General features: G+C 36.9%; 1 protein-coding gene across 2 annotated transcripts in view; it reads right to left on the minus strand.

Annotated features, from left to right (window-relative positions):
• Positions 1-24,483, minus strand: part of OXCT1 (3-oxoacid CoA-transferase 1) — a 121,093-nt gene that overhangs the window by 21,927 nt on the left and 74,683 nt on the right. For both annotated transcript variants that reach the window (XM_045518362.2, XM_010957371.2), the window contains one exon: positions 3,753-3,842. In XM_045518362.2, coding sequence (XP_045374318.1) covers positions 3,753-3,842 — 90 coding nt within the window. The remainder of the gene's footprint in view (positions 1-3,752; positions 3,843-24,483) is intronic.

Genomic DNA, 24,483 nt, shown 5'->3' on the forward strand with positions numbered 1-24,483 from the left:
AGGGGCAGACATTCCATGGGTGCCTTTCCAGGTGGGGGCTGGGATCATCACTTCTCCAGCTGGGCTAAGCAGGTGGAAGAGGCTCTTTAGGGGAAATGGTGATGATTTCACTTGTATTTGTGTTGCAGGTAGAGTTTAGGAGTGGTCTAACAGGGAAGAAATGCAGTTCTAGAGCTCATTAGAGACTTCCAGTGTGGAAATAAGGATTAGGGAGCCATTGAGTGAAAAATACTAGTGGATGCCAAAAATTTAGATAGTGCCCAAGAAAGGTCAGAGGGTGGGAAGAGCAGAGGGTCCAAGAGTGGAGTTAGGAGGAGTCCTGGCAAGAACCGATAAAGAAGAGGATGGGGCATCTAGGGACCCCGGTTGGTGGGGCAGCTCCACAAGCCTCAGCAGATGGTTTACAACTTTGGGCCCAAGGCTGCTGCTGCAATTAACGGCTTTCTCAGAAGGCCAGAAAGGGGACAAAGGAAGTCCAGTGAAATCGGCTTTATCTTTAAGGACATGACCCAGAAATCAGACACACTGCAAATGCTCAAATCCCATCGACTCAAACTTGGTCACACGGGTGCATCTATGTGCTGGGGAGTCTGGGAAATGTAGTCAGTCACTGGGCTACCTTGTGTCCAGCTAAAACCTGGGAAGATTCTAATACAAAAGGGAAGAAGGTGAGATGGTACTAAGGGGCACAACTGGATTCTTAGACTGTTTTCTTTTAAATATTTCGCTGATATCTATTTCACCAAAGCAAGGAGAGCTTTGACCAGGGAAAATGAAAAAAGAGAAAGAGGTAATTCTGAAATCTGAAGCTTCCAGAAAAGGGCAGGTGTGGGCTGGGGGTGCAGAGGTAGCTTTGGCGAGGATGCAGCGTGGTATGGTATGATAAACACAGGCTGGTCCTAACTGAGGGAAACTCCTGGCTCTGCGACTTACCCGGACACGTTTCTCACCTGCCTACATCCCAGATGGTCCCTGAGAGGCTAACAGATGCAGTACATACAATGCCATGCCCAGGGCCTTACACCTAGTAAGGCCTCAAACTCCTATACCTTCCCTTCATTTCTCCCCACCTTTAGAAGACAAAAGAAGGACATGCCAAGAGAAGAAGTTTAAGAAACAAGGTGGCTCAACACCAAAGGTTTTGCCTGCTTTGCAATTTTACCTGGAAGCCTGATGCCTAAGCTTAAACGAGAATCGCGCTACAGAGCCACTTTGACACCAGTGCCTGCCATTCGCCTCCAGAAGCAGGTTGAGGCAAGGGAAATGTTCCAGTGGCTACTCTAGAGCAGCACGTGTAGGCAGCCCGGTTCCAAATACCAGACGCTGCTGGCTGGTTGCAAAGACTTGCAAGGAAAGAGTTTCCTTTTTCTGATTAAAACAACAGTTTTAAAGGTCAGGTAATGCTGCATTTATAAGTAACCTGCCTCCATAGCCCTACAGATGGAGAAAAGGAGCAAAAAGAAAGCTGCACCTGAAGACCAGTTGACAGCTCCACCCAGTTACTGAAAAAAAAAAAAAAATTAGCAGCACAAAAATAGAGGATTAAATTTCTTTTCTCATGTTTTAACCCTTCATTGCAAACCTCCCACTCCTGTGTCTTAGAAAACTCTAGGGATTCACCCCCTATAGTGCACTTGACTATAAGGCAGCAGAAGTTACCTGGCCCCCGGGAGTGAAACACGGTCTCCTCTCTATCTCCTTTCCAACCACTACCAGCCTTTAGGCAGAAAAAAAGATGCAGGAAAGAAGTGGTGGGGTCCCGTGATCCCTTGAGCTGGGCCAGTAACAATGAGCCCAGGTGGACAATAGACAGTAGCAACCATACATTCTGGGACCACAGGTAAAAAGTGAAGATGGCAAGAAAACACACTTCTGTTGGTTAGTTTTCAAGGCCAACTAACTATTAAGTGTGAACAAATCACTATCATTATTTTCATCACGAATATATTTTTTGTTAGTTTGTTCAAATGAAAGTATCTAGGGAAAACATTCAGCTTCAATTCTGGTCTAAAACTCAATGCCAATTTCCCCACTGAGAGAAGAAAAAGAAGAAATGCTAGAAAACATTTTCTTGCTTCCATGAAAAGCTTTAATAAGGGATTTCTAATCAGAAGTTTGAAGCACCATTTTTTCCTCTATCAGAAACTCCAGCTGAGGAGAAAGAAAGCACTTTGGGGAGAAAAGGAGAGAGAGAGAGAGAATTTGCTAAATACAGGCCCAATGTTTTGAAAACAAATGCACTAAAATAATCTGAAATGAGTCGGACTTCGGTGCCTATGCGTCAACATTAAAGTAACAACAAAAGGGAATTCAGAAAGAGTTTTCTCCAAATAGGCATTATGTTCCGGAAAAGATTTGGATTCGATTTGCATGCTTGGCATCCTTTTGCCTTGGAAATGAAGTATTTTGGATGCTCTTGAAAGGCATCTCTCAGAAGTCACCTGTGTTGGTTTCATTTCTATTGTTCCATATTTATGCTTCATTACTCACTTCTCACTGTTTACAAAGCAATTTATGATAATTTCATATTTATTACAGTTTTCGCAATGAAACTGTTTCATGGTACACATCCCTCTGTGACAGAACTCCCCATGGGGAGCAAGTCATGCAAATCTTACAGCTTCATGCTCTCCCACAAGGCTGCATCACTAAACACAAAAGGGCAAATGAACTACCACTCCCACTCAAAACAGCAGGTCTCAAGGTGAGAACAGGTAGCTTCTATTTCAAAACTAAGAATTATAAAGGAGAATGGACAAAGGGTATAGAGAGTGAAGAGGGTACCTGCCACCCAATATCAAGTTTGCAAATCACCAGAAGCCCAAGGATATAGGTCAGGAAGGCAATTAAGCTCAGCTGGTTCAAAGACAAGGCGCTGGAATAAGGAAGGAAATCATATTGATGGCTCTGTATTTAGAAGACTGGGCTGTGGAGTCAGAGATATGCAGGTCTAATCTCTGTTCCACTAGTTATGTGACCTGAGACAAGTTACTTAACTTCTCTGAAGCTCTGTTTCTGGAACCATAAAAAATACCCAAGTACAATGGGCTTGTACACACAAGCACACAGAGTGCTCAGGGTACTGCTTGTGCACAGGAAGCACAGTGAATGGAAGCCACCGTATCGTCATATCATCATATCGTCATCAACACCACCACTATCATCATCATCAAATGTAAGCTCCATGAGGTCTATGATTTTTGTCTAGGTTTGGTCATTGCCAAATCCGAGGCAGTGCCCAGCACATAACAGGCATTCAATAATTTGTTAAAATAAAAGTACATTATTTTTCAGAATAAGGACACTTGCTATCACCAAGTCCATCGTTTTCTACACCTTCTCAAAATGGCATCTCCACAGCCTTGATAAGTGGCCATACTTCCATTTGAAAATAACTGCTATTCAAAATCCATATTCTGTTGTGTTTTTCACTTTGCACAGAGACAGCAACCACTGTACTCACCTTGAAACCTGAATCAACACATCTGCCCTGACATCTTTTCACTGCTTTTGAAGACATTATAGCTTTTACTTTTAATGCACATGCAAGGCAATGATCAAAGATCGCCCTGATGTTTGCTTTGAAGTTAAACAACCATTTAGCTGAATGATAATGAATAACGGCCTTTATTTGTAACCTTTCTCTCTAAAATATAACTTGAATGATCCAGAGACAAAACTAAAAACCATGGTTGCATGGCCTGGTGTACAGGATTTCAGCACAGTGAGTTTCCAAAAGCAGCCCTCCTTACCTTGGCAGAATGCTCCATGGTGACCACCACTTTGGTTTTGGCACTGGACACCAGATCCATAGCACCACCCATTCCCTTCACCATCTTCCTCTGCAAAAACAGAAACAGAAAATAAAGTCATTCTCTATCTCTCATCTTTTTAGTATGTGGTGGACCAAAATCAACTTGCAAGAAGTTGCTGGAATAATTAATGAGAAAAACTCACTGACCTTTAGTGCTTAGCACTTGAGCTTCCTGACCTTAATATCCTGTTGTTCTATTATTCTATGGTTGAAGGATAAGTTTGGGATAAGTATTATTACAATGTCACATTTATTAAGTGTGGCTAACGTTACTTTGTCAATGATTTATTAGAATTAAGACAATCAGTGGATAAGAAAAAATCTTAAGAATCTTTCTAGAATTCTGGGCACAATTATTACAATCATTACAATAATATGAGGTTGAAATTTACATACCCCTGACATCTATTTCTCCCTTTTTAAACATGTAATTGGCACCACTGAGTCTTCAATCACAGACACTTTCTAAACCACTCTCTTGGATTTCCTGCAGATTAAAATGCCATTAGGTAATAAACTAAGGCATTAATGGTGTTTCCCTAGTAATGACTAATATGAAAGGTGCACGTGTCTTTCTATAACTTGGCATTTATCTTGCTTTTAGAAAAATAAACCAAAATAAAAAATGTATTTCTGTTAAGCAAAGACAGAAAATAGAAGCAGAGTTCAGGATCCTCTCAGCAATACCATTCTATTTTTGTTCATCTGTCCATCTCCTCATTCATTAAACATGGACCAACCAACTTCTATGTGCCATGCACTCTGAATAATTCCTTCTGTCTAGTCTGTCTCCTGGTTACAGAGTTTTGGAAAAAGCAAGTGTGTCCAGAGATGATGAAATAAATCCTTAGTCAAGTAGACTGAAGAGAAAGGTTTTTGACATTGAAAACTCCTGAAAATTTAATTTATTTTTTAATCCAAGTCTTCTCGATGATTTGACTGTAAAGTCTTACAGGGCTCTTAGCTCCTCTCCCATAATTTCATAAGGAGATTAGCAATGCACTCATATCTGGCTTTAAAACCCTGATTTCAGAAACATTTTAGAGGTCAGTGCAACACCGCACAAACATGAATTAGATGGGCAGTATGAAAGAAAGGAGCAAGTGGTCAGGATATACATCTTCATGGTTTGGAGCCTACCACTAAACGACATGGAAAGCAGCTGGCAATTGCTGGGGGGAAAGAGTTGGGGGAGAAGGGCAGCAAAAAGGAGTGGAAGGTACAAAATGAGTCTGTCTTTAGATATGAAGTTGGCACTGCAACAGAATATCCATGTGGAATAATTTTATAGTTCTATAAGCCATATATTCATCCTTAGTTTTCTGCAATTTTAATAAGTTAGGCACCTTGTCATAATATTTCTGTAGAGAAATATTTCTTAATACTGATAGTTTATGGTACAAAATATGGACAAGTTAGCGATGGAAGCAATGAATGTCTATCATAAACTCCAATACTAAGGAAGTTAGAGATTTTTAAAGCATCAAAAGACACTGAAGCTAGGCTATTTTAGAATGTCTCAACCTGCTGTGGTAAGAACATCCAGCCAGTCTCAGCTTCCACAGTGTCCTTGGGCAGACTAAGAATTTAAGTGCCAGAAGAATGAGGAAGCCAAAAAGAAAGAAAAAAAAAAGAAAGAAAGAGAGAAAGAGAGAAAGAGAGAAAGAGAGAAAGAAAGAGAGAAAGAAAGAAAGAAAGAAAGAAAGAAAGAAAGAAAGAAAGAAAGAAAGAAAGAAAGAAAGAAAGAAAGAAAGAAAGAAAGGAAGGAAGGAAGAAAGGAAGGAAGGAAGGAAGGAAGGAAGGAAGAAACCAAGCAAGCCTGTTAAAAATTCCTTGAATTAAAAAAAAAAAATCCTTGAATTAGCATATACCAAAGGCAAATTTTGTCCCATGTGTCACAATGATTACAGGCAAAAGCTGACAACAGCCTCTAACAGGAAGCTTGTCCATTTTAGGTGAATCTGATTGACACATTTTAAATCATCATCAGTTATTTAAGAAATATTTACAGGGCACCAGCTGGGTACAAAACACTGCACTGGCAGGAGTATAAAGAGCTATAAAACATTTTGGAAGAACCGACTCTTTGTTTCTGTTAAAATGAACTTTATCCCTGGACTCAGTGAAAATGAACAGCCTTCATCACTCAAAGAGATTCAAGTGGTTTAATGTCTTGTCCTCAAAGCACATGCTACACATTTCAAAGCACTATTTTGATAGTTAAATATTTGTTCCCAAGAGTGAAAAATACACAAGATTAGAGATCTAATTCTGTTAACCCCCTGTGTGACATTAGCAAAACACCAAATGTCTCTTAATTTAGGCTCTTTATCCATAAACCAGGAATAAGAATATTTGCCCTGTCATAAAGCTGTTGTGAAGAGAATGGATGAGATAGTTTATAAACAGTGTGGAGTGAATAAAGTTTATAAATTTATTGACTTATGTTTTCAGTCAATTCAGTTTACTGGCTGTCTAACATGAGCCTGGTATTGTACTGGGTACCGGAATTAGAGATTATCAAGACAGGCTTCTTTTCCACATAAACTTTTCCACATAAAGCATCCATGAGTAACTAGAGACTTGAACCAAACTTCCTCCCTCTAAAAGCAGCATTCCCCACCCCTCCCTCATCCCCGAGGTAGAGCTAAGTGTTGTTTCCCTGTGTCCTTGCACTATTCGGTAAGTAATTCTATCACAGTGTTTTTCAACTTTTTCCTTTTCTTTTTTGCATCGTTGTCTTTCTTTTTCTTTTTCTTTTCACTATAGCTGCTTGGATGAATGAGTGTACAAATGCTTTCAACTAACATAGGTGTGTTCCAGCTCCAGCAGAACACTGAGGATGCAACGGCTAGCTGTGTCTGGGGAGGCAGGAATGAGAGGAAGAGGCTCTGGGGATTTCACAGAGGAAGAGTTTCACAAAGGAAGTCTGCCAGATAGGAAAGAAAGCAGCAGTATCTCCTAATAAAAAGCATTCCTAGCAGGTTAACAGGAAAATCTTCCAATATTTGGTTTTTGTCTTTTAAAGTAAGTTCATTGTATTAGACAAAGAAAATAAAATATTTCCTTCCATTTCAATCCCCAAGTGATGTCTGAAACATAATTACTAAGGGAAGGCAATTTATTCTATCTATATCAGTAGAAATAAACAGGGCTATAGAAGACATACTCTCTGAAGCAAGTGGAAAATTCATCCTTTCCACTCAGCTTAGCAGGCATTCTGATGGGTCCCAACTACTGGCATTTCCCAGTTCTTTGCTGTAGTTACGGTAGCCATGTGCCTGAGTTCTAGACAATGGAAGAGAGGAAGGTGATACCTGTGGTTCTCAAGTTCTGGCCCATAAAAATGCCTCACGTGTAATTCTTCATTCTCCTTTGCCTTCTGCAATCTGGACACTAACATCCAAGGTGATCTCACAGATTCCCGCAGCCTGGTCCCTAAAAGGACCAGATGTGGCAGAGCCTACTAACTCAGAAACGTACTGCACCGTTCAATACGAAGGAAAAACATACAGGGTGCTAAATCACTGAAATTGAGGGGGCTTATTTGTTACAGCAGCTAGTGTGACAAATACAATGATATGGTGCCCCATTGAGTTCAAAGGAAGGGACAGAATTCTGTACAGAATTAGAACTGTTACAGATATGCAATGGGAGGGGGGGCTGAGCAGGCCTTTTAAGGAAATATTATACTACCGTTCCTTGAAGGAGGTGACTATGTCAGATATTGTGCTAGGCACTGTAATTTACCTCTCTATCCAAATGTCCAATACATGCTTGACATTTTATAGAAATGAGATACAGATCTCACCTCCATCTTCATCTCCCTGCCCCAAATCCAAAGTCTTATTCAACATACAAAACAAAAAGCTGATAAAACAGAGCTATTAAGGAGCTAAAAATATACCTTTAAATAAATGGCAAGAGGGAAAGTGACACTTGGAGAAAAATAGGCCTGTAATGAAGAAGAGATTCTGGGCATGATTGAAGCACTGGGCCAGGGTGACACAATGTGTGGCTTTCTTTAAAATCTCATCAGCAAACATACACTTCTTGAATGGGGCAACTTTCGTTCTGAAATGTATTCTACCTAGATAATGGAGAAATGATTGCTGGATACTCATTTCACAGCCAACTCATCTTTTTTGCAGTTAAGGACTGACTCTGATATCAAGTACAGAAAGAATACTGCAACAAAATAAACTAGAATGTTGCATGCTCTATCATGACAGTTGCAAAACTTTTTAAAAAAGATACCCACTCAAGTGTTATTCTCCATTCACAAATATATACAGGGTCTATTAGAAAGCAGAAACCAAGGTAGGTATTAGGAATAAAAGATGAGTATGATTATCTACCTTATTTCTAGAAAATATATTTAAACCAAAATCAACATTTTAAATATGTTTTATTTACCTTGATCCTATTTCTTAACATAGGAATTTTAAAGAAAGTGAAAGAAATTCTGTTAATAATGCAATAACATTAAAAAACCTCAATGCATCAAAGTACAAATATTAGACTCCCAAAGACATAGTAATTCAAGTTTTAAATGTAACCTTTGGTGATAAAATGAATACATTTGAACAGTTCTGTGAAATGCCATGTAAAATAAAATATAAAACATACTGAAAATAATCCTTGCCCTCACCTTTATCATTAGCATATAAATAGCAATGGCTTATTTGCAGATTTGTTACTTCTAAATATTTTGCTCTTAAGAGAGAAACAATGTACAATCTGTAGAAACAATTTTTAAAGCATTTTAAACTAATGCTATCTGCCCCACTGGAAAATGTGAATCAACTGGAAGAAAAAGGGAAAGATAGCTGTGGAGTGATTTATTAATAAAACTAGGGCTTGTTCAATATTAAACACCAGAACAGTAAGTACCCACCACAATCCAAATGTAAGCCTCTTTATTTCTGTCTCACTTCCCCATTATTAAAAAATGCTCTAGGAAAGAAAAGGGCCTCTGACCATGTTCCCAGCTGAAGAGCAGGAGAGAGGGAAAGTAAAAAACATAATATTGACATTGGTTTAAACACAAAGAGAGAGGTTATAAAAGATTTACAATTTGCCTTAGTTTAGCAAAAAACTAAGCTATAACAAAGGTACAGCAGACTTTTTCTCTTTTCTGTTATATTTTGTATTCAAAACCAAGAAAAATGTGCTTTTCCTTTCAAAGATAAATTGTATTTGCCAGGACAGGTACGTTGATTATGTAAGCCAATTAATACGTAACTAGAAATATACTGATAGTATCTATTGCTAAGTAAGTTAACAAAATTGCTTGTAACAAATATCAGTTATCATCATAATATAGACTAAAAAGAAAGTGCCTCAAAAAAGCAGTACTTGAATAAACTCAAAATTTCATTTTAGTAAGCTCTCTTGTTCCTGTTCTCTTGGAGATCTTGTTTCATCAATCACCCCCTTGCTCCAGTTCCTCCACCCTCCCCCTTTCTATAGCTCCTCTCTGCAGATTCTTCAAGACACTTTAGTCTGGTTTCTGCCTTGACCATCCCCCTGAACTGAGAACTACTCAATCCAATCTCTAATATTTAATCATTTGATTCAGTAGACACTTTGTGGGTTTCCTTTACTACATCCCTGGACCTTTCTACTACATTTTACACTGTGTTCTACCAACTTCTTGAAGCTCTCTACACTCACGGGCTTCCATGGTACAGTGCCTGCTACCTTGAGGCTCTCAGGCTTCTTCCTAAAGCATCCTTTAGCTCCTCTTGTTCCTGGGCACACAGACTACATTTTCCAGCCTTCTGTGAAGTTACGGTTAGTCACAAGAATAAGTGCTGACCAATGGAATGGGGTTAAAGTGATATATAATAATAATAATATCAGGGCTGGACCATAAAACCTTCCAAGAACAATGTTTCACATTCTTCCCCTTTCTTCAAACTACATGTTGAAAATAATGGAACCACAGGATGGGAGGAATCTCAATCCCTGAATTAACTGCACAGAAGACAGCTGTCTGCCTATCAAGGATACTCATTTTGGTTCCATGTGAGTGAGAAACAAAAACTTCTATTATATTACGTTAATCATTCATGCCTCAACTCAGCATGGTGCAAAGCAAATTAAGCATCTTTACCAAGGCAAATTTCATCTGCCTACCAATTTCCTGTTTCAGCTAGCGGCCAACCAACCACTCAAAGCCCAAATCATGAACTTCCTTATCTCCTGCCTCTCCTTCATTATCTATGTACAGTCAGTGAGTCATTCAATCATGAAGAACTCTGATTTCCCCAATGTCTTGAATTTGACCTTTCCTCACCCTGGTTAAGATCCTATGACTTCTTCCTAGAGTGCTGTAACAACATCCCTAGTAGTCAAAATGTGTCCAGCCCTGTCCCTCTCATATCTTTCCAACCCACACCCACAAAAGTAATTTCCCTAAAATGAACATGTTATGTCATTCCTCTGCTTAAAACTTTTCACCCACTCCCCAGTGCTTAGGGATAAAGTCCAAGCACCTCCCTCAGTCTGGCATACAAAGCCTGTGATGACCTAGCCTTGACTCTCCTCACTTCCTCAAACCCCGGTTCCCATTTCTATGTGAGTTGCTCGTCTGCAGCATGTGCTCTAAGGCTTCACACTAGGCTCTAAGGTTCCACCCTCACTCTATCAAGTGTACTCCAGCTCAACTTTTACATATCAAATCATGACAACCTCTCCCAGGAAGCACCTGCATACCTCTGCGCCACCCCATCAACCAGATCAGATTAGGGACCTCTCTCAGGTGCTCTCACAGCATCCCTGTTTGTCCCCACTGTAAAACCTGCCATGTGACCTGCATCAGGATCGCAGCTGATATTCCACTGGCAAGTAGTGACAAGGCCATACAGGTACTTTTAACTGAAATTCTTCCTCATGAGAGGCATCCTATCCTCCCTCTAACCAACCCTCCCACCCTACCCACCACCACCATCTAGCAACTTAAAACACAATAGCAAGCCTCCAAGACCTAGCTCTATCCAGCTATGACTGCCATGTGTTCTGATCGATTACATCTATTCTGATTAATCAGTACCTGTGCGCTAAAGAAATCAGTTAATGTCAAATAGGAAAAATGTCTTGTTCCTAGCTATTAACTACACTGATTCTCTTTTTGTAAAAGTATAAATACCATTCAATAGCGTCCCCATAATTCATTTTAGAAACCTCGCCACTCCAAGTAAACAAAAAAAATCCCAGAGCATAAAATTGATTGTACATTATTAACTTCACTTTTGTATGGGAAATTAATAAGCATTTATTAAGTGCATAGTTAAAAGCATAAAATTTTCATATTTTCTTTTCCTAAGGTCCAGTCAATGTGTGACTGTTTTTTTTGGTTATGAATAAGTCACTTTGGGTAGGTTAACTTCTTTGCACAAGGTCAGACAGACTGACACGCTTCTCTGTTTGCTGGACTAATTAAACAGACAGCAAGAGAAAAACTGTGTTATTCTTAGCTCTGTTTTGAGGCTGTAGTTTCCGTTTTCATAGAGTCTATTCATAATTCTGCAGAGATGAAAACAAACATCAAATAACCTGGCTAGGTGAGTTCACCTTGTTTTATCAGGCCTCCTACAGAAGACATCCATGGAGTCTGAGAAAGCGTGCCAGGACAGTTATAAGGGACTTTGCTTTTATTTAACATGGTTACGTATTATCACAGCACAAATAACTTATATAATTGACTTCATCAAACACAACTAAGCACTGGTGCTCCTAGCCGTGTACAGCATCCAGAAACAGAGTAAGTACAATGTGAAAAATCCAAGGGCAAGTTATGTTCTGCACTAACAACCTCTACCTTCCATTGGGTCACTGAGAAAAATGTATTCGAATCATATGAAACTGCCCCCATGTGACCATGTGTGACCTAAAGACACAGGAATTTCATACAGTTGGTTCAAACTGATGTTCTAATGGTGGGAACACAGATCCCATTTACCATCACACAGAATTTTTTAAAAATTCATTTTTTTTTTTTTAGGAAATCTCTAGATAATCACGACAAAAATGACAGCTAAAATACAAACAGAAGGATAACAGTTAATCATTTTTATGTGTCTACATGTACTAAAATATATCAATATCCCTCAACAACTCACTCACAGGGAATATGAAATTATTAACGTTTCTTTTGGAAACAGGAAACAGTCTTTCTCAAAAATTTTCTTTTCTAATTCTTCGAAGGGGGTGTGGATTGGTTGGCATGAAGGAGGTAGGGGTCTGAGCACTAGAACCACGGGCAGAAGCACACTGGCCCACACCTCCTCCGTTGTCTGCAAAGCTCTAAAGAGCACAATTACAGAATTATTATAATTACACTGCCATCTCTGACAGCTGGATGGAATTTTCAGAGAGAGAGAGACACAGTGACTGAAAGAACATTATTAAGGAATACATCAAAATCATTACCAGTGTTTTTATCCACAGTAGAAAAGATCAAAAAATAATGTAGAAGATAATTCAAAAGTTTAAAAAATAACATACACACACACTTAAGAGCAATTGTGAAAGAGAATGCTATGTATACTAAGTATAGGTGCTCTATTAAGCAAGCTAGAGGGCTAGGTGAAAGAATAGGAAACCATTTTGACCCTCTGCCAAATTAATAAGTACTCTGTTTATTCCCAAAGCGTCCTCTAGATTGAGCTGATGACACAGTTTACTGACTGCTAAGCATCTACCGCAAGTTAACAGCTAAGAACATTCATGGTGAATTGATAACCCTTTGGTCAGTGCTAGAGTCTTTTAATTTTTTCTTGTGCAAGTCCTAATCTATAAAATGGGTACCCAGTGCCTCTCACATGTGAAGACAGTTGTCACCTCTGGTTTGCTCAGAAAGCATACCCCACTTTTAGGAATAGGAAAACCATGGTCAACTCCACAGAGTTTCAGATTCTGGGACCAGTATGAGCCCTGAGTGGGAGAAGCATATTATCGCTGTGAGAATGACCCACTCCTGGGAGCAACACAGAATGCTAAGGAGCCATGCCACTGCGGGAGGGTCCTAGCATCACAGGCATCAGATGGTTTCAGAAATCAAGGACACGATTTCTCCATGTAGACCCTAAAACTGAAAGTGCATGGGAGGTAAAATGGCTCCTCCTCAAACTGGGGAGAATAAAGTGGAAACCAAGAACTTTTTCAAACACTGAAACAGGTTAAAAAATTACTTTGGGGAATTTGCCATTACATTATTTATTTCTGAAAGATATGTAACTAGGAAAATTGAGGAACCATTAGTTTCTATCTTCTTGTCTTTTCAAGTCAAGTGTGCCAGAGCAAGCTCTTAGACTTGGCGGCAGCACGGGGCGGGGTGGGGAGTGGTCAGAGAAAGAGAAAGAAGGGGGGAGGAAGAATGAGAGGAGACACACAGAGAGAGAGAGAGGGAGGGAGAGACAGAGGGAGAAAGGCAGTGCTAGGACTGAAAATGAAAAGTGAAGTGCCTTTACAGAAAAGTAACAACAAAAAAAAAGCCTTTTGGTGAAGATCTATCTAGATAATGTAGAAATCAAAATACCATGAGCAGAATGAAAAAATAAAAGATATTCTTTTGGAGCAAAATACAAAAGTCAGAAGAGGCAGAAATATAAACATATAAACCTTAGCTTATTTTTTGATATGCCATGGTCACTGAAGTATTATTCACAATAGCCAAGATATAGAAACAACCAAAATGTCCATTGGCAAATAAATGGATAAAGAAAATACACACACAATAGAATATTATTCAGCCCTCAAGAAGGAAATCCTGCCATATGTGACAATGTGGGTGAACCTTGAGGATACTATACCAAGTGAAATAAAATAAGCCAGTCACAGAAAGACAAATAACTGCATGACTCCACTTACAGGGGAAGTGGGAAATCCAGAGTTGTTCATGGTTATAAAGTTTCAGTTATACCTGGTAGGTTCTACAAATCTGCTATGTGACATAGTGGCTACAGTTAATACTGTATTGTTAAGAGCGTAATCTCATGTTAGGTATTCTTACTATAGTTTTAAAAAAAAGATAATTAAACACCCCCCTCCCTAACAGTGATGTACTAATGTGGGCTTTTTGGTTTTGACAAATGTACCACAGTAATATAAGATGATGATAATGAGGGAAATCGGGTGAGGGGAATATGAAGTCTTTGTCTTGTCTCTGCAACTTTTCTGTAAATTTAAAAATTTTCCAAAATAGAAAGTTTTTTTTTTTTTTTAAATTCACTATGTGGCTTGTTCTTGTGTTTTTTTTTTTTTCATTAAAATTGAAATAAAACAGATTAGTTCTCAGATGTTCCTCTGTGAGGGCCTCTCCTAATAACTTTTAGCTTATTGCTATGAACAATGAGGTGTATGTATTCTTTCGAACTAGAGCTCCCTCTGGATATACGCCCAGGAGTGGGATTGCTGGATCCTATGGTAAGTCTATTTTTATTTTTTGAGGAATCTCCATATTGTTTTCCACTATGGCTGCACCAAAATATATTACTACCAACAGTGTAGGAGGGTTCCCTTTTCTCCACACCCTCTCCAGCATTTATCGTTTGTGGACTTTTGAATGATGGCCATTCTGACTGGTATGAGGTGATACCTCATTGTAGCTTTGATTTGCATTTCTCTGATAATTAGCAACATTGAGCATTTTTTCATGCGCCTATTGGCTATTTGTATGTCTTCATTGGAGAATTGCTTGTTTAGGTCTTCTGCCCATTTTTGGACTGGGTTGTTTGTTTTTTTGGTATTAAGCTCTATGAGCTGTTTATATATTCCGGAAATTAAACCTTTGTCAGTTGCCTCATTTACAAATATTTTCTTCCAGTCCGTAGGTTGTCATTTTGTTTTGCTTATGGTTTCCTTTGCTGTGCAAAAGCTTGTAAGTTTAATTAGGTCCAATTTGTTTATTTTTGCTCCTATTTCTATTGCCGTGGTAGACTGCTCCGGGAGAACATGGCTAAGATTTATGTCAGAAAATGTTTTGCCTATGTTCTTTTCTAGGAGATTTATGGTGTTTTGTCTTATATTTAAGTCTTTCAGCCATTTTGTGTTTATTTTTATGTATGGTGTGAGAGAGTGTTCTAACTTCATTTATTTACATGTGGCTGTTCAGTTTTCCCAACATCACTTGCTGAAGAAACTGTCTTTTCTCCATTGTATATTCTTGCCTCCTTTGTTGAAGACTAATTGACCACAGGTTTGTGGGTTTATTTCTGGGCTCTCTATTCTGTTCCATTGATCCATATGTCTGCTTTTTTCCAATACCATGCTGTTTTGATTACTATAGCTTTGTAATATTGACTGAAGTCTGGAAGGGTTATGCCTCCAGCTTTGTTCTTTTTCCTCAGTATTGCTTTTATAATTCTGGGTCTTTTGTGATTCTATATAACTTTAGGATTATTTGTTCTAGTTCTGTGAAAAATGTCATGAGTAATTTGATAGCAATCACATTAAATCTGTATTTTAACAATACTAATTCTTCTAATCCAGGAGCATATCTTTCCATTTCTGTAAAAGCTATGGTCTGTTTTCTTGTGGTAAGTGAACTTTATTCCAATACAGAATACACTAGCATGACAGAAAGTCACAAGTTAGTATCTGGATAAAGAATAAGAAAGATCTAAGAACTCCATATATGGGATTTTCTTCGATTTTGTTTTTTTGTTGTTGTTTTTCTTTTAATTTTCTTTTTCTTTTTACTTTTTGACAACCTTCACCCATTTCTCATACCTCCCTTGCACAACCTCTGGCAACCAACAAACTATTCTCTATATCTACAAGCTTGGTTTTTTTGGTTTTTGTTTTTAGAGTCTACATGTAAGAGAGATCAGATGGCATTTGTCTTTCTCGGTCTGACTTATTTCACTTAGCACAATGCCTTAGAGGTCTATCCATGTTGTCATAAATGGTAAGATTTCATTCTTTTCATGGCTGAGTAATATTCCATTGTACATATATGCCACATCTTCTTTACCCATTCATTCACAGATGGACACTTAGGTTGCTCCCATATCTTGGCTAGTGTAAATAATACCACAATGAACACAGAGGTGCATATATCTTTTCAAGTTAGTGTATTTGTTTTCCTCAGATAAATACCCAGAAGTAGAATTATCAATTCATATGGCAGCTCTATTTTTAATTTTGGAGAGGACTTCCATATCATTTTCCACAGTTGCAGCAGCACGAATTTACATTCACATTAATAGCGAGTAAGGGTTCCCTTTTCTCCATATCTTCACCAACACTTATTTCTTGTCTTTTTTATAACAGCCATTCTAACAGGTATGAGGTGATAATTCATTATGGTTAATTTGAATTTCCCTAATGATTAATGATGTTGAGCATCTTTTCACGAACTGTTGGCCATCTGTATGTGTTCTTTGGAAAAATGTCTATTAAAACCTTCCATTCATTTTTAAATTACTTTTTTTCTTTTTACTAAGTGTATGAGGTCCTTATGTATTTTAGGTATTAGCCCCTTAGTAAATACATGATTCACAAATAATTTCTCCTGTTTGGCAGGTTGCCTTTTCATTTTGTTGCTGATTTCCTTTGCTTTGTTTTACTTTTCCCAATAAATAAACTTTGCCATCCAGATCGTTACTATTTTGATAAGCCTGTCCTGATGTTAGACAGCTCAGACTTCCAATAGAGCACTTCTCAAAAAAAAAAAAAAAATTAAAACATAGTAATGAGGACCTTTCGACGTTCCACAATCATATTATTACAAGTTTGAAAAAATTAGGAATACAGACTGGATCTTTGTTCTATAACATGTAACATTTCTACTTTTTGCTACTATTTCATTTTTCTTGTTATGGCTTACTTTTTTCGTACTGAGCACCTTTTAATAAACACAATTTTACGAAGCTAATTCCTGATTATCTAAGTAATATTTGCAGAAAGTAAGTAGATAAAATTTAAGCTTTCCTTTATACAAAAGAGAAAAGACAGCAAAGAAAAGTTAAATTAGTTGAAGTTAAGGAACAAGTCAGAAAAAGAATCGGAGTCTTCCCCTAACTTCCAGAAAGAGGTAATTGCATCCCCCTAGAAGATGCTTCCTATTTTAAAATGTCCATTACGCTGCGCTTATTGCACAATTTTTCTTTCTTATTGTTCCTAATCTGTTGGATGGTGCTAATTAATCTAGTTAAAAGGCAGACAGCAAGCCTAGAGATGCCCTATGTAGTTTTAGTTTAGACAACTTCTAAAAATACAGTCAGATCCTTTAGGGCTAAAATTATATTACTTTCCAAATGTGCTTATAAACAAACCATACATCTTTCACCAACCTGAAAGCCATGACTTACGAAAATTAAATTGCCTAAAAATTACATGATTATGAGCAGAAGTCACATTCAGGATGGAAAATGTTAGCTGATGAAGCTTCTAACTGCCAGAGTAATAAGTTACTTTTCATAACATTCTGGCAGTAAGAAAAATGTTGCGTTTTTTTAAGGCAGCTAGTTCTATATTGTTTATGGATTAGCTTTTCAGGGTCTGATTATTTATATGGTATGCTAATTTTTATTCATTCTAATGTGCACTTCTTTGGCCCTTTATTACCTGATAATAAGTGCATGATCTCTACCAGAAGGTGGTGGTTCCAAAAACAAAAGATAAGACCCAAGTCATAGTAACAACTCACCAATCAGAAATTCTCTTATCCGATACTGTTAATGTTCAAGGCTGTAACTATAATCTATAACTATACAAAACAGATAAAGAGAGGCTAAAACATGTCAAAATCTCATGTACTCAAGTTAAAGTTTTTGAGCCTCCCTCAAAGGACTCTGTGTCAGGCTTCTGTGCAAAACATATTTACTCTTTTTATGCACAGTTGTAACAAGACTGGTAATCTGGTTTTCCATCCAAAATTATATTTAGAAATTGGTACTTATACAGCTAAATTTGGATAATCTGAAAAAAATTATATAAATGGAATATCTTATTCTCTAACAATTCTCTGTAAATAAAGTATTATTACAAATACGCCAATGATCTACTTGAGTTACTAAGTGATAAGACAGGCAATGCTGAATTTATTGGGCACAAGAAAGTTCAAAAATTCTATCTGCCTTTTACTTAGGAAGATTTCATTATACTCACTGAGGAGGGAAAAGAAAGGAGAGAGAAAGCTTAAGTGTAAAATGCTAATGGTTTTGCCTGGCATTCTATTTATACAGTGAAGGTCTAGAAAAAGGATAAGATGGGAGATGGAAAACATATTCACCCAGTCTCAATCCCGTATGCCTCTCATAATGTAAATTTACCAAGATAACTCTAGGGTTTAAAGATACATGTTGTCCTATCATATGACCGTCCCTCCACCCCTGCCCAAATGGAAGCCAACTACTCTGTCTGGTTCTTAACACCAATAACCAGGATCTGATTTAGCACTGATCCTAAAGATCTGACCAACACACATCCCAGTGCTAATATGATCAGATGATGAAGTCCTAAAACACTGACACATCATATGCATTATACTGGAGAAGAATGCAAGCAAGCCAGAAGGGTCAATGCACAATATCTGCAAATAATAAAAGCATTTATGGCTCTCAATTAATGGTATTCCAAAAAGCTTTGACATAAAGTTCTTATCTGCATTAATTTCTAGGTAATTTATAATTTCAGTTTTGATTTCTTTTTGATTCAATGCCATACAGGAAAAGAATATGTGATAGATTTTACGGGTTTCCCAGCCTTTAACAAAGAAGTAAAACACACCCAAGAGTAATCTGAATAATGTAATTTTTTACCTTAGGGCTGACTTTTAGAAGTTAACCCTCAGTATAACTTTCTGTTTTCATAACCTTTAAATCCCAAAGGCTCAATTATTAAATGCAGATGATTTTAGGTCTCATAACTGTTAGAAGCTTAAACTGGGTATGAAAAATTTGAAAGTTTACCAGCTCTCAACTATTTACTTTTCTAAGTATTCAAGCTTCCCACTATATCACAGTATATTCAGAAATGTGTAAATCTACAGCTTGAAGGTTAAAACAAAATTTTAGAGTTGAGTTCCCTTAGGATTTATTGAGTCCAAAGACTTTAATAGCTTATATCTGCACTGTGCAGTAAAGTAGACTAGACACATGGGGCTATCTAAATTCAAATTAAGTAAAATTGAAAACTCAGTTATTCATTCATACTAGCTGCATTTCAAGTGCTCAAAAGCCACATGTTACTAGTGCCATCGTATTGTGAAAAGTGCATACATAATATTTCCATCATCACAGCAAGATTTTTGGACAGCATTAGATTAGACCAAAGGAGAGAAAGTAATTTGTATAAGGTCACAATTTGTTAGTAGCAAAGCCAAAACTAGAATTCAGGTCTTAAATTGTACTCTTACTTGCTTTCAACTGTCCCTAAGGACTAATAAATAAAGGAATTGACCATAACAAGCAATAAGCTAAATTTAATATAAAATTATCTTGTTTCCAAGTAAAATTTAGAAAAATGAATCATGTACTTGGCCATCCAAAAAACCTAATAAATTCCAAAAATATGACTAATAACTCCCCTAAATCTTTGAAGGAAAAAAAAATTTCTTCTAAAAAATTATTAAATCAAAAATAAGATCAAAACTGAAATTACAAACCACCTAGAAATTAATTAAAAATACAAACTTTAAGTAACATGGATGTTCCTGGAGAATGTCATTCTAAGAGAAGTAAGCCAGAAAGAGGAAGAAAAATACCATATGAGATCACTCATATGTGGAATCTAAAAAACAAAACAAAACAAAACATAAATACAAAACAGAAACAGACTCATAGACATAGAATACAAACTTGTGGTTGCCAAGGGGGCGGGGGATGGGAAGGGACAGACTGGGATTTCAAAATGTAGAACAGATAAACAAGATTATACTGTATAGACAGGGAAATATATACAAGATCTTGTGGTAGCTCACAGTGAAAAAACAATGTGACAATGAATATATGTACATTCATGTATAACTGAAAAATTGTGCTCTACACTGGATTTTGACACAACATTGTAAAATGACTATAACTCAATAAAAAAAGTTAAAAAAATACAAACTTTACATCAAAGTTTATAGTATACAATTAAAATTATACTAAAAAATGGAGAGCCCTAAATGTTTTTATTATTAAAAAGAAAGACTAAAAATTAAGTATTCAATTTATAAATCTAGTAACTAGCATGACAAAAAACAGAGGATAAATAATAAAAAGGATAAAATTAGTAAATTATATATTTCTTAAACTTAATTTTAAAATAATTAATAAGACAGGCTTATTCCAAGCCTGATTAAAAGAGAAGAGAGAAAATGAACATCTACAGAATTAGGAATAAAAAGTAGGTATAGTCAAGTTTTTAAAGATATTAAATAAATTATGCAAAAATATTACATGTTGTTTTGGAACAATAAATTTGAAAATACAAAAGAAATGAATGCTTTCTAGCAAAATATATATTAACAAAATTGCCACAAGAAAGGTCACAAAATTTGAGTGACCAATAAGCAAAAAAAATTTCTTGCATATTGTTAAAAACTGATTGTTTGTATTAGCAGAGTAGCAATGATTCAAAATCCATCAATTCTTTAAAAATGACATTAACAAATTAAAGGTGAAGCATGGTATGGTTAAATCAACAGATTAAAAAGATACTAGATAAAATTCAACAGCCATTAAGTTTAAACACTATAAGCAAAAGGAAACTTGTAGAACAGTATAACGGATATTTATTAGAAATACAAATAGCAAGCATAGAATTAAAAGTTAAAATTCTAAATGAATTTGCACTGAAATCAAGAAAGCCCTTAATCACTACCACTTACTAATATTGGTTTTGAATATTACGTTAAGTAAAGAAAACAAATCAAGTGGCATGCATTTTAGAAAAGAAAAATTTATTATTTGCAGATAAAAGAATTGTGTAGAATAATAGAATTCTAAAAGAATTATGACAGCTAATAAAAATTTTAATGAAAGTAATAGACATGATAAACATACAATAACCAATAGTTTGTTTTCCTTTATATTAGCAATGAACATTTAGGAACTGAAATGAAATATCTAGCTCAAAATATTGATAAAAACTAAAAAAGTGCTTAATACAACACCTAATACAAAGAAAAAAAAAATAAGGAAAATGCCCTAATAATTTTTTTTAACTAAAACCTATCCCATTCATCTCATTTAAAAAATAAAGAGCTGATGTCTAGAAGGTTAAGTGGCTTCACAGAGACACAGAGCTGCCCCTAAGTGTAGCCGGAAGAAAAATGGAGGGTTTTTTTTCTATATGGGATATTATATTTCAAAAGTAATCTCTTCTTCATATAGCAGAAGTAGCGTCCCTGTAAGACTGGGAGACAAGAGTGATAAGTTCCAGTATTGGCTTAGCTACTAATTAGTTTTGTCACCTGGGTCAAGTCACCTCATTTCTTTGAATATAGGTTCTCCATCAGTAAAATGAGGGTGCCGTGTGGGTGGATGATATTAAGGAATTGTATCCTTAATTCCTTACCATTAACAGAATAACAGAATTGTGGTTGATTAAAAAGGAATCCTTATCTTTCAGAGGTAATGCTAAAATATTTTATGGATAGACTGATACGATGTGTGGTATTTGCCTTAAAATAATCCAGGGAGGTGGGAAAGGTGAACAGGGTTATAAATGAAACAAGACTGGCCCTGAATGCGTAACTGCCTACGCTGAATAGATGCATTTTGCTATTCCAATTTTGTACACATTTGACATTTCCTCTAATAAAACTTCTTTAATAATAGAAGTGCTGATCAAAAATTGTCTCTAAACCAAAGAAGCAAGAAATAAAGCTTTCACCAACTGGAAATGTTAAATTCAGTCATTTAATAAAATTTACTCTTCAAGATTCTTTAGCCTTTAGCTGCAGGGTCACACTGTCTTCAGCCCTTTGGCTTCATTCCCTGCTAAGTTGTATCAGAAGCACGATTATTTATGAAATTACTAATAATGGGTTTCTAGGAGACCTCATGGATCATTTTTAGTGTTTCCGCCCCTTCTTTTAAGTGGGCTTTTTAATGAGAAGGGGCTGGGGCAGTAATACAAATACATCATTAGCCAGAGGGTAATAACTGAAAATATCAAACTCATTCATTGCTCATTCTCTCCATAGAGAGAACGGGAGAGGGAGGGAGGGCCAGAGAGAGAGAGACACACACACTGACTTTAATAAAAAAGACCAAATTCCCATTTCATGAATAGAAGCCTGCCTTTCAACACCAGAGAAGGTGGAGTGCATATGGTCAAATTCTCACAGAGCTGCCAGGAGGTCAAGTAGCACCACAGCTTGGAATCAATCAGGTGTCTAGCTCACCGTTCGGTCTTTCAGTCTCTGGTTTGAATACATCCGAGTTCTAGTGAATAGTTAAAGTTCTTAGAACTAAGCGGGTATTCACAAACACATCATATGCAACACAGCAAGAAGGAAAATATTTCCTTTCCAAAGCAAACACAGACTCAGGTAGCAATCAAAAGACAAAATCTCTTTAAGATCACTGAAAATTGAGATACCCCAGAAAGAATAGTCTATTCCACATTCTCATGTCCTTTTGCTTACCTAAAAGATTAACATTGGTGGGGATCTAGGCTGAGTGAGCTGACTTGCCAATGAATTTGCTATTGTTTCTTTCCGATCTTAATTTTAATCTTTTTTAAAGCCTCTTTAGGACTCCCCTTTACAGTGATTCCCATATTTCTACAGTTATGTTTCAGTGTTTCCCACTCAAGAAATATTAAAAGCTAAAATTATAAAAGTCCTAGAGGACATGAACTCTTCCAAAGAACTCTTCAGTTGGTAGATTATAAAAACAAAATGGGTAAACAAAAAAATTTCATACATGGGATTTATGTTAATTATATGTGATTAGGCAGTGGAGACTTTAGAATGAGTGAGAGCTTAAAAATGTGGTAAGATTTTAAGAAGAAAGAACATGCAAACGGTCAATCCAGCACCTTCCAAAGCCCGCATTTTGAATTAGCATTGTACATAAAAGCATGTATCCTTCTAGTTGCATTAAACATTAACCCAACCAATACTTTCTTTATCAAGTTTTCAGAAATGCTGTAAAGATATTTATTTTGCTGGTAGTTTTGCTTCCATCATGAAAGGCATTAGTTACATACACCCCAAAAGAACCTTGTGGCAGAATGCAAAAACAGCAAAACAAAGGATACTGTGATCAAATCCCCATTTCTTCACTTGCTACGTATGTAAACTTGAATAGTTAACTCTCTTGGCCTAAGTCTCTTCGTCTATAACAGGGCTTGTTATAGCTAACTCATGGAGTTATAAGGATTAAATGACAATAAATACACAAATAAACAGCATAGTATCTCCAATGGCATGTGCTTAAGAGCCGCTAGTTCCCTTCTTGTAAAAATATTAGATTTATACTTTAGCTGTGATTTTAAGCCTTAATCATAGCTTTTAATCATCAACAGGCTTCTCTAAGTAAGAGTAATTTCCCTTATAAAATATGTCAGTATGTTAGTCAATAAATACACTTTCAGTCTGAAAAGTACTGGATGTAAATAATAAAACTAAGGGTTAGTTTTCAACATAATGTCTTCCAGATAGTCGTAGATTAAAGTTTTTTTTGAAAATCAAATATAGCTTCCAAGTAAAGAGCAACAAACATCTTAATAACACCCTAAATTCATAAATTTCTCTAATACTAGGTTGTCTTTTTTTTTTTTAATGTATGTTCATTTGTTAAATTGCAGTACAAAAAGAAATCATTCTTTGCTCTCAGAAATTCTGCAAGCACTAAATGTGACTTTAATTGGCATGAGAAGTAAAGGTCTATCTATCAGGCCCATGCAGTTTTTATTCCTGGTAGAATGAATAGCGCTCGGCAAGGTTCTTCCATGGTCTTCTTTTCTGCCCAGGGCAGCTGGGAACAGAAAAGGCTGGGGGGATCACCTTGATGCACAGGACCCATAGATAGAAGACAGCCCTACATGTATGGAGGCTTAGCTGAAAATGAACTTACAAAGGAGAAATAATAGCAGCAAGGAACAGTCCCACAAGCCAAAGTGGCAGTAACTGGATGTTGGATTGGAAAATTTTTTTGTCCTGTTTTTGACTGGTGTTCAAATATGAGTTATGAGATACCAGCATGTAAGTTAGATGCTCAGAAAAAGAATTTTCAGAGAAAATGTTCAAAAACAAGTTCTAAGATTTTTGGGTCCCTTGGCAAGAACAAGGAGTACAGTGTGAGCCACAGAGGATCCTGTTATGAAGGACTTCGAAGAAAAGTGGGCTATGATCCTATCCCTTCCTCCCCAGCAACCAGGTAAGTGTACACTACCCCTCAACTGACATCTTACAGAGCCTGGATGACAACAGAAGAGCATCCGACCCTCAGAAGAAGAGCCAGGAAGCAACTAGGGAATGGCGTCTCTGACATCCACCTGAGAAAGCTGAAGTGGCCACTCTGGGAAAGTAACTACACTACTATTGAAGGTGGGACAAGAAAGGTATGGGTGCTTCCCAGATGTGGGCCATGTGGGAGAAAACCAGTCTGAAGATGCTTTAATATTCTCTCAACAGGATGCTGTAGAAGGAATAGGGGGCCTTACTAGTGAGAATCTATGTGTGAGGTGGACCACAGGAAAGCCATCTAGCCATCATCCAA

This window comes from Camelus bactrianus, chromosome 3 (genome assembly GCF_048773025.1).
Source record: "Camelus bactrianus isolate YW-2024 breed Bactrian camel chromosome 3, ASM4877302v1, whole genome shotgun sequence".
Lineage (NCBI taxonomy): Eukaryota > Metazoa > Chordata > Mammalia > Artiodactyla > Camelidae > Camelus > Camelus bactrianus.